The 17,522-nt window shown below is 39.0% G+C and overlaps 1 protein-coding gene and 1 long non-coding RNA gene across 5 annotated transcripts in view; one reads left to right on the forward strand and one right to left on the reverse strand.

Annotated features, from left to right (window-relative positions):
• LOC135439343 (uncharacterized) overlaps positions 1–17,522 on the forward strand; it is a 130,213-nt gene that overhangs the window by 66,800 nt on the left and 45,891 nt on the right. For all 3 annotated transcript variants that reach the window (XR_010438037.1, XR_010438036.1, XR_010438038.1), the window contains one exon: positions 280–374. This is a non-coding gene — a long non-coding RNA (uncharacterized LOC135439343). The remainder of the gene's footprint in view (positions 1–279; positions 375–17,522) is intronic.
• Ddr (discoidin domain-containing receptor 2) overlaps positions 1–17,522 on the reverse strand; it is a 140,990-nt gene that overhangs the window by 61,346 nt on the left and 62,122 nt on the right. The window contains exons 4-8 of one of the 2 annotated variants that reach the window (XM_064698043.1): positions 11,248–11,479; positions 10,718–10,865; positions 9,667–9,846; positions 9,043–9,176; positions 4,531–4,738 (exon numbers count right to left, since the gene is read on the reverse strand). In XM_064698043.1, coding sequence (XP_064554113.1) covers positions 4,531–4,738; positions 9,043–9,176; positions 9,667–9,846; positions 10,718–10,865; positions 11,248–11,479 — 902 coding nt within the window. Of the gene's footprint in view, positions 1–4,530; positions 4,739–4,874; positions 5,059–9,042; positions 9,177–9,666; positions 9,847–10,717; positions 10,866–11,247; positions 11,480–17,522 lie in introns of those variants that run through there. The other variant, XM_064698044.1, reaches the window with a different exon arrangement.

Below are 17,522 nucleotides of genomic sequence, written 5' to 3' on the forward strand. Positions count from 1 at the left end.
TCTCATCGCGCGGCTAGCCTATTTATATTAAATTACATAGAGGTGTCCGATAAACATTATCCTACGCTAACAAGAAATTATTATTTTTTAATCTTATATATAAACAAGGATATTTTGAAAGACAAGAAAAAGTCTTTGCGGACTTGTAGAACATTTAATATACATATCTATTAATTAATATTTCGTAGAAGCAGCTCTCTTTAAGACTAATTGTAAAATTCAATTTAATTTTAGATACATAATTGCCTGTCATTCATAAATTGTATATCTTACTTTCAGATATATTTGAGATGAAAACTATTAACATTTTTAAACAATTTTTGGCAACAAATCTACAAAGTGCTCAACAAATAATAAGTAGCTTAACAAATATGGTGAGTTCACTTTCAATACATTTCGTATATATAAGATGCTGTCCTGTTCGAACAACAAACGAAATTCTGATGCAGATTTATGTTTAATTTCCGCCTGCATAAATTCTCAGTGACTTTTCATATACTTAGCTATATATGTATGTATATTCATTTGGCCGTACAAGGAATATATTATAATCAGTTGGAATGTGCACGTGACCTCCATTAACATCGCATTGTTTGGCTGTCTCAGTTTCCTTCCTTTTCTTCCTGCCGTACGCATTGATTGCATTATGCACTCGGCAATTTAATGCTTTCAATATCAATGCACTTTGGCTTTGGCACTTCAACTCAACCATTAAGCAAATTACGAGCCGAAATTCCAAGTGCATGAAAATGATTCACATTGTTGCAATTCGCTCGAATGCGCTCAAGGCCAGTCAGAAGAAGGCAGGCTACCTACAATGCAGCAAATCAACTGCATCAGATGCTGATGCAATTCATCTAGCACCAACTACTACACGCAGTTATTCGCATTACCATTCAGTGCTATATGACACGCACACACCCACACACACACATACCCACAAACCCACACACCCACACACACACACACCATCGCACCCTCACACACCCGCACACCCACAAACACACTCAAAAAGCACTCTCAGATCTCGAATTCAAAACGATTTTCAATTAGAAAGGATTAAGCGAGGGAAATTGCAGAAGGATTTAAAGCGCAGCAACAGCGAAGTTATTGAAATGAATTTGTATGCAGCGATTGCTTGACTGAATCACCGACTAAATGTCTGTCTGCCTGTCTGCCTGAGTGAATGAATATCTGACTGACTGACTGACTGAACAGAATGCATCAAAATAAAAATCCAAGCAAAACACAAACACAAAAACAACAAACAAAAGGGGTCGTCGTGCAATCTGGAGTACGCGGGGGCGCCAACATGCTAAATATATTGCAATGTTATTGATTTATAAGGCAAAGCACTTGCAAAGCTTAAATACGCTCCATTTCAAAAAATAAAAAATAAAAAGGTTTCAAAAAGAAATCTACAAATGGGAAAACAAAAAAATGGAAAACAAATCTATAAGCAAGAGGAACCAAGACACAGCCAGTGCCAATGGCAAAGCCAACAAAAGAGAATCACAAATGAGGCAAAAGTCGATGATTAAATTCCCTTTACAGTAGGTTAATCATAAGGTATGATTGTGCTTATAAGCTCGGACATAAAACGTAACGTAAATAAATATTTAATAAAGTAGAAAATTTTAGTCAATCAATATGGGCAGAAAAGAATATTACATAATATTCATTAAATGGAAAATAAAAATGAATGCATTTAAGACAAGAATTACACAACTGTAATAGTTGCTTATGAAAGTGTTTTAATTTTAAAACTTTCTCGATATCGATATTCAAAAGTAGTTTGTATTCGTCTTATGATTTAGTAAACAAACTTCATGGATTTTCTTTTAAAAAACGCATACATTTTACAAATAAAGCTGCGTTAACCAAAAGGCAATTAAATTTCAGATATTTATATCGATTTGGGGTTTTAATTTTCTATATTATTGATCTTCAATATGAACAGCAAGAATGTTTGTAATTAATCGAATCGAGTCCATACTCTGTGTAGCTTTATCTATATATTGCCAACTCGGCAGTATAGTTAGCATACCTTATGCGGCATAGAACATTCGAAAAGCAGTGCAGCTCTTTATTATGCAACGTGTAAAAAGAGGAAGCTAGAGGCAGGAAGGCACGATGTTGCCCCGCTGCCATTGCCAACCAGCCGCTCCTCTCCTTGGGTAGTACCCATGGCTCTGTGCTCCGTGTGCTCATTGAGTTGCAAATTTCAAATGCACAAAAGTAATGCAACTCATTTAATTTTCACAATATCCTTGTGCTTTGCTTCTGCTTGTAGTCGAGCATATGCCAGGGCTGCTGTTTCTGCCCTCTAAGCTGAAGCCCTCTCCCTCTCTCCCTCTCTCTCTCTCTCTCTTGCTGTCTCTCTTTCTGCCTCGCTTGCCTGTCTCTGTCTTTGCTTTTGTCGCAGTATATGTGGGCTTCCGTTTCCTATGCTTGTTACAATGGCTGACTCGGTACCCAGTTACGTTTCCCCTCCCGCCTGTCCACTCTTTCTCCCTCAGTCAGCCTGCTTTGTATCACTCTATGCACAATTGCACACAGCACACACACACACACACACACACTTGTACAAAGCTCCCAGCTGGCTTAGTAGCGATGTGAGTTAAGTAAAAATTGGTTCATAGCCTGCCTCTCAGTTGGTAATATATTTTGCACCATCGACACAGAGTCGCGTCGGATTCGAGTCGAGTCGAGCAGAGTGGAGGGGAGTAGAGCGGAGCGGATCGGAGTCGAGTGCAGAGTCGAGCCGCTCCAGTTCGAGTCGTTTGCCAGGGGTTTTAATGAAATGCGCAACGAATTTTTAGTGTCAGTGGAATTTTCAATTGCTCAAAGTTGTTGTCGTTGTTGTTGTTGTTCTTGTTGTTGCCATTGCAGTTGCAGTTGCAGTTTATGTTTGAAGAGCCGCTACCGTTGGGCGCCCTGAGTTTTCTAGTTTGCCTGGGTAAATTATGTTTACTGCTTGGTTTATTCGTTGTATGTTGCAGCAATTGCTCTAAACAAGCCGTGTGAGTATTTAAGAGAGTTTTCCCATCATTCCCCAACCACAGCCTGTCTGCCTCATATTTTCAGCCAGGTGTGCAGTAAGTGAAAATTAAACAGTTGGCCAGCTAAACAGAGACTTCAAATGTTTTGCTGTTTGCACTGTTTAAGCCATAAAAGTGCTGTAAATCAAATTGTGGAATGAAAAATTACTTGAAGTTACGCCATAGGTCTCGACTAATCAATATCAGTCATTGCTTTGGGGCTAGCTTTTGATAGACCATGTTTTAACAGCTGTAAATTTGATTTTTTCTGACTGATTGAATAAATTATTTTATATGAGAGACCAAAAAAATATGTAAATAAGTTACCAGGCATCGACCTATTGATATTAAATTTGGTACCAAATTGAATGCCAGTAAAAAATCTGACAACATTTTTATGTAAGACCCAATTGAAATATACGTTTTGCCTTCTCACATATTTAAGTTTTTATACATAATAGTTTTCTTTGACAACTATTATAACTTATCTAATACAATTTATTTCGTGGACAACCAAAGCGAAATGCAAAGATTTCGTATTCACCAACTTAAAGAAATACAAATGTATGCACCAACTGATAATAATGCCAACTAGCTGACTTAACAGCCTTCTCTAACTGGCCACTTGTATTGTGCTCGTAAACTCGATAATAACTAACTAAATTACTTGGTTCAACCTGTCGCGTTATCAACGCTTTAAATCCACTAACAAGTCAACGAGAACGAGCATAAAAAATTAATTTAAACTACAAACAACAGAGGCACATCAACTACCCTCCCTCCACCTTGTCTGCCACCTTGCCCCTTCGCCGTTCGCTGGCGTTGACAACGAATGCATTCGCATTTATTGCAAGTGGCGCACCATGTGGCCAGCAAGGAAGGTGGCAACCTAGTTAACCCTTTTTATGCCCTATAAATAAAGCGGGTTTGATCACTTTGTCATGCAATTTGTAACGCACTGAAAGAGGCAGCTACGAGCCCATAAAGAATTTATATACTTGATCAGTAGGAAAGCTAGTCTATATAATCATGTTCGTAAATGCGTGTCTGTCTGCTAAATTATAATATATAGCTGCACTTCGAACAATCGGACAAAAACAAACTTATTGTAAGAGCTTTGGTTTTTTCTTATGACATTTTGAACAATGTGAATATATGCCATGCTTATAGTTTGTGAGAATTCCTGGCCTATTCTGTCCTACATCGGACTGCTTTGTAGGAAAAATTGGTTGAAAAATAAGTTTTGATATAGACAACTCTTCTGTTTTTGAAGATATTTTCACCAAACTATATGCCCAAAAGGGTATTTAATCTTCGGCGTGCCAAAGAACGCTGTTCCTTCTTTTTATTTCTTGCAACTTTTACGTTTTCGCGTGCTCGTGTTACATTTTTTAATAAAATAATTTTTGCTGCAACAGTTTTTGGCCCAGCGGGCATGTTGCGTTGGCAGTTGGGAGACTTGGGCTCGCATTCTCTCTCTCTCTCTCACCTGATATAAACGTAATCTCGCTGAGCATCATCCAGCGGGCGGCGAAATACAAATGCAACTGCAGATAACGCCCCAGGCGATGATGTAATTTGATTGTCACGTCGCGTGCATGATCCAGCACTTGGTCGGGCATGTAGGAGAACTGAACCGGCTCCCCAACAAACTGGCGTCCGCCAATGCTGAAGAAAACTTTGGCGTGCACAAACACCTGCAAGTGCGAGAAAGAGAGAAAAAGTGAGATTGAGAGGGAGTAAACAAAGATGAGTAACAGTTGGACACCTGAATGTGTCCATGTGTGTGTGTGTGTGTGTGTGTGTGACTGGCATAATAATTAAAGTAATCACATTCATTTTATTTTTTACGACGCGCTTGTTCTTCATTTTCTTTGCCCGCGAATTGTATTCTCATATTTGTTAGCCCCCGCCGACAGTTTTGGTCAAGCGACAGTCCAAGGTTCAGTTATGGACGCGCCACGGAAGTGCCTCGTAAAAAAAAACACAACTGAGAAAAAAATCGTGTATATATAAATACAACATATACTTTTGGTTGGTTACTTTGTTTTTGGGGCCAGCCGGATGTGTAAGTGTTGTCTTTCCCATTGCCAATTGGGCTGAGCATGGCTAATGAGTTGTCGTTGACGTTAAGAGGTGTTGCTTGGACTTTGTTTCTACGCTGAATGCATTGAATAACAATAGAAATCATGGGCTTGGTGGCTAATAATTATTTGTAAAGCTTATAAACTTTATTTTTTTATGGGAAATGCTCTTACAATCGTTGTTTTTTTTTTCTAACTCTTATGAATAGTTGTGTGGGATAAATATGGTTGACAACAATTACATATAATGTATTAGAAAACCGCCAAAGAATAAGAAGTTTTCTTAATTTTCTCTGTTATTTTTGTCCCATATGCGCATCAGCTACATGCCACTCATAATCCGAAGTGAAGAAAGTTATTTTCCTCATACACTAGCTAAACGTCAGATCCTTTTCCAAAGCCCACCTGTCAAAGTGCTTTTCAACAAACTTTCCCAGCCCTGCCCTCCACAAACGCAGCAGCAGCTAACGGAAGTCAGCCACTTATAGAGACAAACAATCTGATGAGTCTAAGCCTGCCCTCCCAAGACTAATTAATAGGACCACACGTAGATGTTGACCCCCACGACAATGACTTAATCGGGGCTATAAATCTGGGCACGCATTTTAAAGAGTACACAAGGAGTTGATAGAGAGAAGGAGAGAGGAAGAGGTGGTTGGGGTAACGTTGCCGCTCATTAGAAATGCTAAAGACAAAGTCAAACAAGCAGACGCTAACCGACAACACAAGAGCTCAAGAGGCTTATCGAACATCTGACATGTAATGACTCGGAGTTCGACTTGGACTTGGACTGGAGCTGGGTGCTGAGTGTTGAGTGCGGAGCGCTAGAGTGGGTTGTCAGTTGAGGCGCAGGTGCGGTGAAAGGTGCAGCAGCCACACGCGTGTCATAATTAAAACGCAATTAGCATAATTTTGGGCTTATCAATGCATCACAAATGGCATTTTGAGTATTTATTGCACGACCGCAAAGTGTCCCATGGCAGCGTGTCCGGGTCCGGGTCCGGGTCCGAGTTCGGGTCCAGAGCTGCTGGCCCCCAAAGCCGCTCTAAGTAATTTTATGACTTATGGGGCATTCCGAATGGCGCTGGCCAAGCAAATGGTAATGAAAAATCATAAAAATGAGAATTATAGCGACTGAGCCAAAGACGAGGACGTCGTCGTTGATTCTGTGTAAATTATGGGCAACCATAAAGCGAATGGTCAATGGCCAAGTCGGCCAACGAGTCGACCGCATTGACCAGGTAGGCTGCTGCCACCCCAGAGACTCGACTCTGGTGCTGACTGTGATTTCAGCCTCCAGCCTCGCCCCCCAGTTCTTCACTTCACGTACAAATGGCGGCAACAAATCAAAGCCCCAAGAAAATTTGTGGTAATTGAAATTTTATGTGCCGCTTGAATCTGCTGCCAATTGGCTGCATACTTTGTGGTTAATTACGTCAGCAGATTTGTGTAGAAACACAGAAATCTTCAGACCAGCTATCTAGAGTGGCATCTCCAACTTCTGATTGAGCTGGTTTCCTTCTTAAATCGAAAAGCATGTGGAAATTACTCGTATATTTAAAAAGCATCATAAATTTGGGCATAAGCAGTGAAGTTGAGAGTCATCAGAACCATTCAAGAAATCATAATTAAATGTAGATAAGTAGTTATCCAAATGGATAGAAACATACAGAATTCTTGATTAATACAAGTTATGCCTTGCTTGTAAGAATACTCAAGATTTTATACCTATGCGATTTTATAGTTAGAATGTAGTAAAAAGTTTGGTTTATTGTGGAGGTAAATCATAAAAGTTGTTCTGTAAAATATGAAAGCCTTGCCGCTGGTCTTAAATGGTTTACATATTGCAAGGGGTTTAATCAACTAATAGTAAAGACTTTCTTTAATAAAAAGTAGATTTTAACAAAATTTATTATAATATTATTATATTAATTATTATTATTTTAAAATACCAGGCTATATGGATAGCTAATAAAGTTAACTAAACAGTTTTCAACTATATGCTATAATTTAATAATACATATATAACAATATGTATAATAATTATATTCATAAAGGAATCGAACTATTTGACTTACATTTGATGACTATATTAAATATCTGACATACAAGCGATTAATTTTATATATTTTCATCTGAACTTTGCCAATCTCGTTTAATTTATGCTATATTTTTAATAATTTTGATAATATTTTATTGAATTTAATTTCGATACGTGGAAAAAACATTATTGTCTGCAATGTATATGCATGTTTAAGAGTTTGCGCAAAAAAAATCCATTAAATGGGAGAGAAAATGATCAAAAAATTTGTATGATTCGAAAATTAAAAAAGCAAAATGATTTTAAATATGTTTTCTCTTGTACGACTATAAGGTGTAGTATTTCACCTTTTGTGACCCAGATTTATTTATGACGTTAAGCCCTGGAAAATTGTAACAAAAATCATATGCTCTGACACAAATCTACACACTCTGGCATTTATTGTACCTTAGCTGTATGCATGTAACATAAACATGTACTTTTTATCAATAATTAAAGGTACAAATAAAACTGCATAATTATAACAATATAGCAGAGTGGACCCACAGTTATCTGTCTGCCCCAGCTCACCTCTATCGCCCGCACGCTTCCAAAAAGAAAAGTCAAGATTAATTTGACACAAATTTGACAAGCATATGGAACGGCAGTGGAAATGTGTGGTTTATGTTACTCGAAATATAACAACGATAAGATCAAACAGGGCGCATATCAAAATTATTAAACTGTCGTACGATACTCAAAACTGTCAGACGAAGAAATCTACAAGAAATTTATGAGAGAGGGTCTGATCAAATGCAATCATACTCATATGCAGTTATACTCAGGTAGGCTTTAATTAAAGATAGTGCAGCGGGTTTTTCTGGCCAGCAGCCGCAGCCCAGCTGCACCTTTCAACAATTTTGTAGTTCTCTTATCAGTCAACAAGAGCGCATAGCTATCTCAATCTAGCATTTAACACATTGCCACCATAATTTGGGTCAATGGACTTGAACAACAGAAAAAAAAAAAATTCTGTTCTGTTGTGTTCTGTTTTTTATGGGCCAGATTATGTTGTAGCCTGCTATCAGAGCCCCCATGCTCCTATGTTCCTTTCGATATGCTGGGGAAGGGGGTAAGCAAAACAAAACTGCGCCCAATCATTAAATGATTCGTATTCGTATGTGGCTGGGCACTCACTCGCATTGTTTACTTTCGATAAAGACAACGAGTAAGTAAGGAAATTGACTCTATAATGCCTTGCCATATATGTATATAGTACGAGTACCTCTCTACCCGATTTCAAGTGCCACCTGAGTCGGTTTTGGGTTCGGTGGGGTAGCAGGGTGGGCGGTGCGTTCCGTTTATATCAATTGGGGTTTGTTTAGGTTCGATTTCGTGTTTGGTTTGTTTATAAAAATCATTCGTATTTTTTTCTCCTTCTCTCTCGCACTCGCTCTCTACCTCTACCTATAGCTGCCCCTGTCTCTGACAATTTTATTTTATTACCGCACTGTGTTTGTTGTCAGAACTGTTTAGCATTTATTTGCTCAGTTTGCCGCCGCCAGTTTGTCTGGCCCGGGAACTGTGAGTGGGGCCATGGAGCGGTTGCGGACCGTGGACCTCGCAACGGCTGTTGATTTTTTACGATTTCCAAACAAAAGGCGCAGCACACTGTTGTTGTTTATATAATTTGGCGTTGCTGTTGTTGTATTTTATTTTTAAAGAGCCAATTTATCTGTCCGCAAATGACAGTATCGTGTTGTCTTATATGCACTTCAGGCATTAACAATGAAAATGTGATGAAATGCAGTTGCAGTTGACAGTTATGGGGTATCTTTTACCAAGTGTGGGCTGTAGCAGTGTAATGTATGTGTATATAATGGTAGTTTTTACTTACCTGCACATCCTTGGAGAACATGTTGTTCGTGTGGATAATCACAGCACTGAAATTGCGTACAGTTTCAAATTCAAAGGTGATTTCCACGGGACGACCGGATAGAGTATCATTACGCCAGCCAACCCATTCATAACCTAAATGGGAAGAAAATTAGTTCACGGCTTATTGAAAGATATATTTATGGGCTATGAATTGAGTTTCTCCATTTATAATATTTTCTATTTATTAACAACTTAAAGTTTTCATTATCTACTGGAATACTCATATTAACTCTCACACGCAAATATTGTCTGTTTTGAATATATTTGATATAATTTTACTGCGAATTTGTCCACTGCTTGGCACACCTCTCTCTGTCACTGGACCACATACCACATTAAACAACTTAAAGCTCAAGTGCACTGTAATCTCCATTACATATGATATCAAATGACTCTTGGGCCAGTTTAACGCAATATTAAGAGACATTTATGTGCAGCTAAAACATGTAAGGCAGAGCAAAGACTAAAATAGTCTAGACTGAAGTATTTTATGTGACAAGCAAATGGACTACCATAAAGAGACCATGCACGCCCGCGTCTTAAACGTCTTTGACGTTAAGAAATCAGTACAGTATTATTTTACCTTTACCAAAGCCGTTGATATCCATGCGAAAGTTATCCTTGCCGCGCTGTCCATCTACCAGCTGGCCCAGTCCATTCACAAAACGATCGCCCTCCTCGTGCCCATCGTAGGTTTTATCGGATAGATCGATTTCCATGCCGCGCTGCACACCCTTCGGAATGCTGTAGGCGACAATGCCCTCTGCAAGAGTCAAGATAGTTCACAGATGCGAGTTGTTAGTGCAAGGCAACGGATTGTGGCTTATATGTGTATCAAAACGGCAATTTAAGGCGATTTGCAGCGTCATATTTTGAGTCTTTGGGTCATGTGCAGCAGCTACTCATAATTATAATCCTATTTTATGTACAAGCACTCGCACATGTTTAAATTACATAAAAATTCGACTAAAAAAGCAATAAATTCGCTTAAAAACTGTAAATTAAATATGCGGCATGCAATGGGCCCACTACTGAGCCCCAAGCGAGACCTTTAATAAAACAATAAAAGAAACTAACTAACTTTTAGCTTGGGGTCGCTCGCAAATGCAAAACAAAGTCATCAAAACCGGTCGCACGCTTGATTGCATGCTTACAGATACTTTTTCATACACCGACGATGGTTGGGGTCCTACGATTTTGTTATACGATTTGTTCGATTATAATGAACATGTATAAGAATTGATAAATAACAGTTAAAAAAACCTGTAAACAATTTCCCGATTATCACAAGCTTTTTCATTGAACTTAAATTAAAGATTAAAAGATTGAATAGTTTGCAAAAGTCTGTTTATCTTGTCTTTATCAGATATAAGCAAATAGCTTCAATAAGAATCCATTTATTATCACGAGATCTTTAAAATATATATATATATATATATGCTAGGGTATGACAGCTTCGATTTGTCTTAAGATAACTTAACTGCTGGTAAAAGATACTTTAGCTGTTTGTCGGCCGCAGGGCATGAACAAGTGCGACCGTAATGCTTGGTGTGTGTGGTAGGCGAGGGGGGGGGGGAGGGGGGGGGGCACGCAATGTTTGCTATAATTCATGGCTATGGCTATGGACCACTTACCTTGCCAGGCACAGCCAACGATCTCGGCGCGCAGGCAAACGGTGCGATCGTATTGACTGTAGGGATAGATGCGCACCTTGGACGCAAAGATGCTGGGCTGCAGCACGTTCTCCACCTCGCTGTAGGTGTTTATATTGCCAGGAAGTATCTGCAAGATGTAACCAAAACCAAAAACGTTATTAATGCGCCAGCTGTGTGCCGCGTGTAGGTGGGGGAATTCGAGCTCTTTGGCCGAAACAAAAAAAAGCAAAACAAAAACAAAAGCGTTCAAATTGATTTTCTTAGCCTGCACACAATAAATCGATGGAACCGTTTCGGGCACAGCCTGGGCCAGCACAATCGAGGGACACCTACGCAATTCTTGCTCACCTCGCGATAATTCGCACGTAAATTTCACAGCCTAAAGATGTAGATACATTATGTATCTGTTCGTGGCTTGCGGTTATTGCGATGCTTATCGCCGGCCCGGCCCGTTCGTGATTAATGTGTGAATGCAGAGAGAGAGATAGACATAGAGGCTTGGCACTCACCTCTTTGCCCTGGGTATTCTTCCAACGCAGCCATTTCTCAAAGCCCGGCCTCCAATATTCGAGCACATAGGCCTCTGTATATTCCTGGCCCTGACCTTTGCCAAAGCGACCCTGTGTGCGTATGGCGCTGACCAAATGCACCTGCAGCAGATCAATTTGCAGATATTCTGTGAGGCCACGTGAGACCATATGCTTGGGACACCAGGCACCTCCATTGTTATCCACCTTGAGTCTGTAAAAAAGAAAATTTATCATCAAATATTTACATTTCTGATATATTAAATGAGAATTTTGTCATGATGGCGAATATAATAATATATTTTTATATTTTTATTTAAATAACTTGACTCGTTGACTGCAGATTTATTTTATTATATTATATAAATGACAACTGCAAATTAAACCTTCACGTCCATTTGTTTCTATTTAATATAGCTTTTTCATTTGGCAGGAATGTCACTTGTTAATTTTAATGACTAAATATTTATTGTAATTTATACAAGTGTCCTCACTTTTGCTGTGCTCAATGTTAACTTTTTTTTTTCGTTGATTATAAACCATATTGATCAATAATTAATTTGAATTTGCATTGATTGACTCAACGCATGACCACGCCCACTTGGCTTGCAACGCAGAATGCATGTTTATTGTCGGGCGTTTCTGATACTTTTTCCATGTTTGCTGTTAACGGGATTCTGTTTTTTTTTTTCTTTTTTTTTTGGCATATGTTTTTTACAGCCATTTGCATTGGCGTTAATTATTTAATTAAATTTAAAATTGGCTTTTTTGCCGAATGCACGTGTAATTGAGCTGCATGTCGAGTGTGCATGTGCTGCTTGTAATTAAATGTCGTTAAATGTGCGTGGACACCAATAAGTATGATCCTTTTGTGAAAAACACACTGATTGGCAATTGTGTGCAAAGCTTTTGTGTTGCGCCCACTTGAAAGTGCAGCTTAAAAGAATTTATTTACAAGTTAAAAATTATATGAATAAAAGCTGGTAAAGCGCGACTTGGTTAAGAGTCAAACGAATAAGAGCCATATCCGTTGGTCAGGAATAATATTTAAAGACAGAGATTTAAGATTTACTAGATCGATCTGACTCAAAATTCTATAATTTGAATGTCATCGGTTTTGTACAAATCACTTCTACAAGTGAAAAACGAATATAAGGGAAAATACGAAGTCTTTATAAATTATCATAACATTTTGTTGTTTAATTCTTTTTATACTTTTCAGTTCATAAATATATCCTCCTTTTAAGCAGTTTGCTTAATGTGCCAATATTAGTTCAATGTCATTTTTTATGTGTCAAGGCGTCAATTTGCATACCTAATCAACATTCGCTCTGAATGACTTTGCAACTTTATTTATTTTATTTTTGCAATTTTGCCGCAACATTCGCGCTCAATTTATGAATTATTTCCACAACAGCTGCGGCAGTTTGGCAGTTTTCACTTTCAATTTTCAAACTGGCGTAAGGCAGTCGAAAAAAAAAGTTAACCACACGCCGCGCTGCTGCGCAACAACTTTTGGCCCTGGGAAAACGGAGAACTCAACTCAACTCAACTCGACTCGAAACTCAAACGCCAACTTTTTCGCCAAACTCAAAAACTGCAACTGCATTGCGACAATTTCTTTACAAACACACACACACATAGATTGTGTGTATATGTGTATGTCTGACATACGCTATTTGTTCATATTCATATTTTATCTAGTTAGTAGTTGGCTTTGTATTAGAATAGAGAGCGCGCTGCGAAGGGAGGCCAAAGTGCAGTAAATCATGCAAGTTATTGACTCATGCAAAGTCATTTAAACAATTTGCACAGTTTTCTATAGACAGAACAGCATAAAGAAATAAACAAAGAGATATCCAGCAAGGGAAAATGTTTATGGGATTGTTTCATGAATATTTGTTTGTCCAACATGTTGCTTGTTTTATTTTTGCCCCACTTTAAGTTGTTTTAAAACTGAAGTGAAAGTTCTCTAAAAGAAACGTTTATGCAAAACACATTGCTTACGATTAACTGAATGTGGCAAATCTCCTTCAGGATTATTTGTTCAATATTTATACAAACTTTGAAGCTGTTATTGATATTATGTCAGAGCTTTTTGGACAACTTATAGCCTTAAGTTTACTTTAATCAGACGCAAACATCTGTACGAATCTGCATTAATGTTGCTTTCTATTAAAAAATACAACTGTGGACTTTGTATATTCTTATTTAGATTTAATTGTAAGTAAAATTATATAGTAAATAGATGAACTATATGTGAGTGGACATTGTTATTTCCAAAGTAAGCCTATATCTACTTATCTTTCCCATAGTTCAATTTGCCTTCCACTTTATTGTTACTACCGCAGCCCATCAGCAGCTAATCGGCAATCTAATAAAAAATAGCACATCAACTGCTAATTAACTACTGCTCCTGCTGTTGCAGTAGAGGCAGCGGTAACAGCAACATCAACATCAACATCAACAGCGGCCGCATCAGCAGTTGCCACGTTCTGTGGAAATTGCTACAAATTTTCCGCATGGCAAGCGCCATACAAACATATGAACACTTTATCCTAACGCATAGCGTTACCAGCCTGGTGGGGGGTGAGGTGGAAGCTGAGGGGTACTTGGCAGAGAGGGTATCTCCACTGGAGTCAGCTCGCCCATATCCCGCCATGACCTACATTATCTTCTGGCTCTGGCTCCGGCTCTGGCTCGGGCTTTGCTGTTGTGGCACAATCTGTTTTTTTTTTTGCTGCTACGGTAACATTCGCTGCCAGTTTTTTACACCCATGTGTGTGTCTCTGTCTATCTGTGCCATATTTTTTTTGCTGCTACTGTGCGCCATTTTTTCCGCTATTTACGTTAATCGCGGTTTACAACACGAGACAGCAGGCTGAGGGCCAAGGGAAAGGATCTCATATGCAAAATAGGCAGCGAAAGCCACCAAGTTGACTGCTAGCCAAGCTTCCATATTGCCCCCCTTGGCACAGCCACCACCCCTCCGGCGCTGTTCGGTGGTTTACCTATTTGCAAGTGTGCACCGACTTTTCTACATTAATATCAATTTTGTTGTCATAAATCCAATGAATTGTGTGGCCTGCGCTCTGCGACTGTGTGGGCTTGACATTTGCCGTTGACTTTTACATTTTGTTTGCTAGCAAACTCTATGTGCTTGGCAGAGGGTATCTTAAAATTGGCATTCAATTTGACACAGAATATATAACCGCGTATAAGTTTATGGAAATATATTTATGCAAAAATTGTAATCTAATTAAATTTGTAATTGTCTATCATTTTTAAATATATGATTTTCGATTTTTGAAATATATCTTGTTGATTTTACGCAAATGTTATAGGGTATTTCTTAGTCGTTAAGCCTAGCTCTTCAGTCTCCACTCTTTCGCATCAACCTCTCACGGCTGGGGCTGTTTATTATCGTTAACATATGGGTCACCTGGGATGGCACTTTAGCATCATTTGCATGACAAGGCTGCAAATGTTTTCTCGATGCGCATTCAAATTGGGCAAATAATGGGCATGGCGAGAAGTGTGAGCACCGGGAGAGCCGGGGCATGTCTTCTTCGGCTGAAATGGTTGAATGCTGCCTAAAAGCGTGCTCCACTTACACAATGCAGCCCCAAAAGATGTGCTGTGCTTGTTATGCAGCCCCAATAAGTATGCTTTACACTCGTCTTGAGGCAGCATCATTTTGCATCGCATTCAGGCTAAAGGCTTTCATTAGCTTCGTTTTAAGCGATGCGACGCCTCCTCATTTACGACTAACGAGGCAGATATACTTGGATACTTGTACTGCCGGGGCATACAACACCCGAAACTTTTCTTCCTTTTTATTTTACTTATTTCCTTTCCCTAGGGCAGGACGGCGCATAAAAGTATGCAAGGCAAAAACGAGTCCGAAATATGCCGTGCGAAAATTTTATGTTGGCATAGAAATATTTTCACTTGCTTTTCCTACGAAGCGCTCCTAGCTGAGGAGCTGAGGTTTCGCTTTACAGCAAATTGTTGCATTCTTTGCGGCGTTTTTCCTCTGTGTGTGTCTGTGTGTGTGTGTGTATATGCTATCCTATGCATAGTTTGGCGCGTTATGGTCAGCAGCAGGAAATGGCACCTAGCGCCACTTTTATTTGGGCAAAGCTACTAAAATATGCCATAAAAGGATGCAGCTATCGCATAACTGCAGCACACAACATAGCTACAAGGTGCCCCCCAACCACAAAACCAACACAACTAAGTGCACGTTATGTTGCATTTGCACTCACACACACACACACACATGCACACGCTCACACACATACACACAGAGAGGGGGCACATTTAGTTGGCTGGGAACTCTAACTAGGTCTTGTGTTACTTTATGCGCCCAAGCCATGGCTGGAATGGCTGTAAACGTGGCTGAAATTAGAGTCAACCAACAGATACACACACATACGTACGTATCTCACAGATACATTTATGGGCTACTAGGTGCCGGGAACTATGGTAAAGTTCTGCTCGTTTTTAATATAAATTCATGTCGCTTTCACTTGCATGTTGTGGCCTTACACACATTTATTTAGATAATTATGAAAATATATGCACGAATATGTGGCTCGATGCCTCATATGGCACGTAACAGCGGTGCATTGGCCGTGGGTGGCGGCACAGAAACCAGCTGCTCTTAAATTGTTAGTATATGTTGGTAATATTTGCAAAAGTTAGTCAAACTTTTCAATTCACATAATGCAATAAAATATTATACAACACGAAATTAGAAGCAATATCATAAAAAGTTGGCAACGAAAAGTCAAAACAGCAAAAAGTATTGGACAACCATTTGGTAAATGAGATTTAAATATTATTTTGTATTATTTTAGCATATTAAAAATGGATATAGACTCTTACACAAATCACTTTTTTAAATTTATAAATTGAATATGTACATATATGTCTGCCATAACGCTATTATAGTATATTTATACACACGCAACCAATTTTTCATTTAATATTTTCATCAGGTCTCCCTTTTTGAAACATTTTCGGGGCTTTCCTTTTGTCACTTTAAAAAGTTGTTTTTGAAAACCTTCGTCTTATATGCAAATTGTGTCTATGTTTTCATGCGAATATCGGAATCCACTCTGTTAATTTGTCCATGGACTTCATTACAATGCAGCAAACATTTGGGTCCATTATTTATTTAAATGCTCTTGTACAATACATTTCTCGTCCTTTGGCGCATATTTATTGTGCGCTTTGGTCTATGCAAAATCGAATTTGCATATAGAGGAAGTATCCTGTAGCTTAAATGCCCAATTGGTTTGTTGTGCTAAGCACAATGCAAACTCTCACAGACTAGGGCGACCCTTTTACCGACAAGATTTTGCCTCTAGGCTGATGTATATATGTGTGTGTGTGTGTTTTTTTTCTCTTTTTTTTCTATATCCTTTGGCTTTGAATTTGCGTATCCTTTTTTGTCGGTATATGTATATGAAACAGAGTCTTTATCAAGTTCGTTTTCAGCTTGTTTGCTAGCTGTTTTCCTATTTTTAATGAGGTTGTCTAGATTTCTGTTTCTCTTTTTTTTGGGAGGGCGGATGGCCAGTCTTTAAGGATTGCGGCACACACATAAGATGGGTTTCACAAAATATGCTACAGTTTATGACGCAAAAAGTTAAGCTGATTTACACTGAATGAAGTTCGTTTGGTTGGGCAACTTAACTTTTGCCTTGTGGGGGTCCGAGACAAAACTTAAGCGGCTTACTACTCGGAATGTACAGCCACATATGTTGGAGTGTCCCCAACATGCTTTGGGGCTTGTCTAATAAGTAGCAAAACCAGAAGGGTTGCGCTCTCCCTCCCTCCCTCTCTTTCTCTTTCTGTTGCTTCCTTAACAATCTCAATGCAGCTGTGCAAATTGTGAGAAGTGTAAGAAAAACACAGGTGACGACCAAATATTTGCGTTTTCAATTTCAGATGTGAGTGTGTGCGCGCGCGAGTGTGTGTGTGTGTGTGTGTGTGTGTGTGTGTGTGTGTGTGTGTGTGTGTGAGCTGCTTAAGGGTTGCCCCATATCCAACTCTTGCTTCGCTTGTGCTCGCTTCTCCCCGCTCCCACACATATTTATTTTTCATTTAATTTCCAATTTTTCTTTCAACGTTTTTAATGACACTTGATGCAATTAAAATGCCAAGGCAGCGGGCTTTTACTTCTGCCTTGCCATCTCCAACTGCCTCCTGCCAACGGCTTGTAAGCTACTAAAAATTATTTTTTACGA

This window comes from Drosophila montana, unplaced genomic scaffold (genome assembly GCF_035044405.1).
Source record: "Drosophila montana isolate Dmon_TW-CO22-7 unplaced genomic scaffold, ASM3504440v1 contig_402_1, whole genome shotgun sequence".
Classification (NCBI taxonomy): domain Eukaryota; kingdom Metazoa; phylum Arthropoda; class Insecta; order Diptera; family Drosophilidae; genus Drosophila; species Drosophila montana.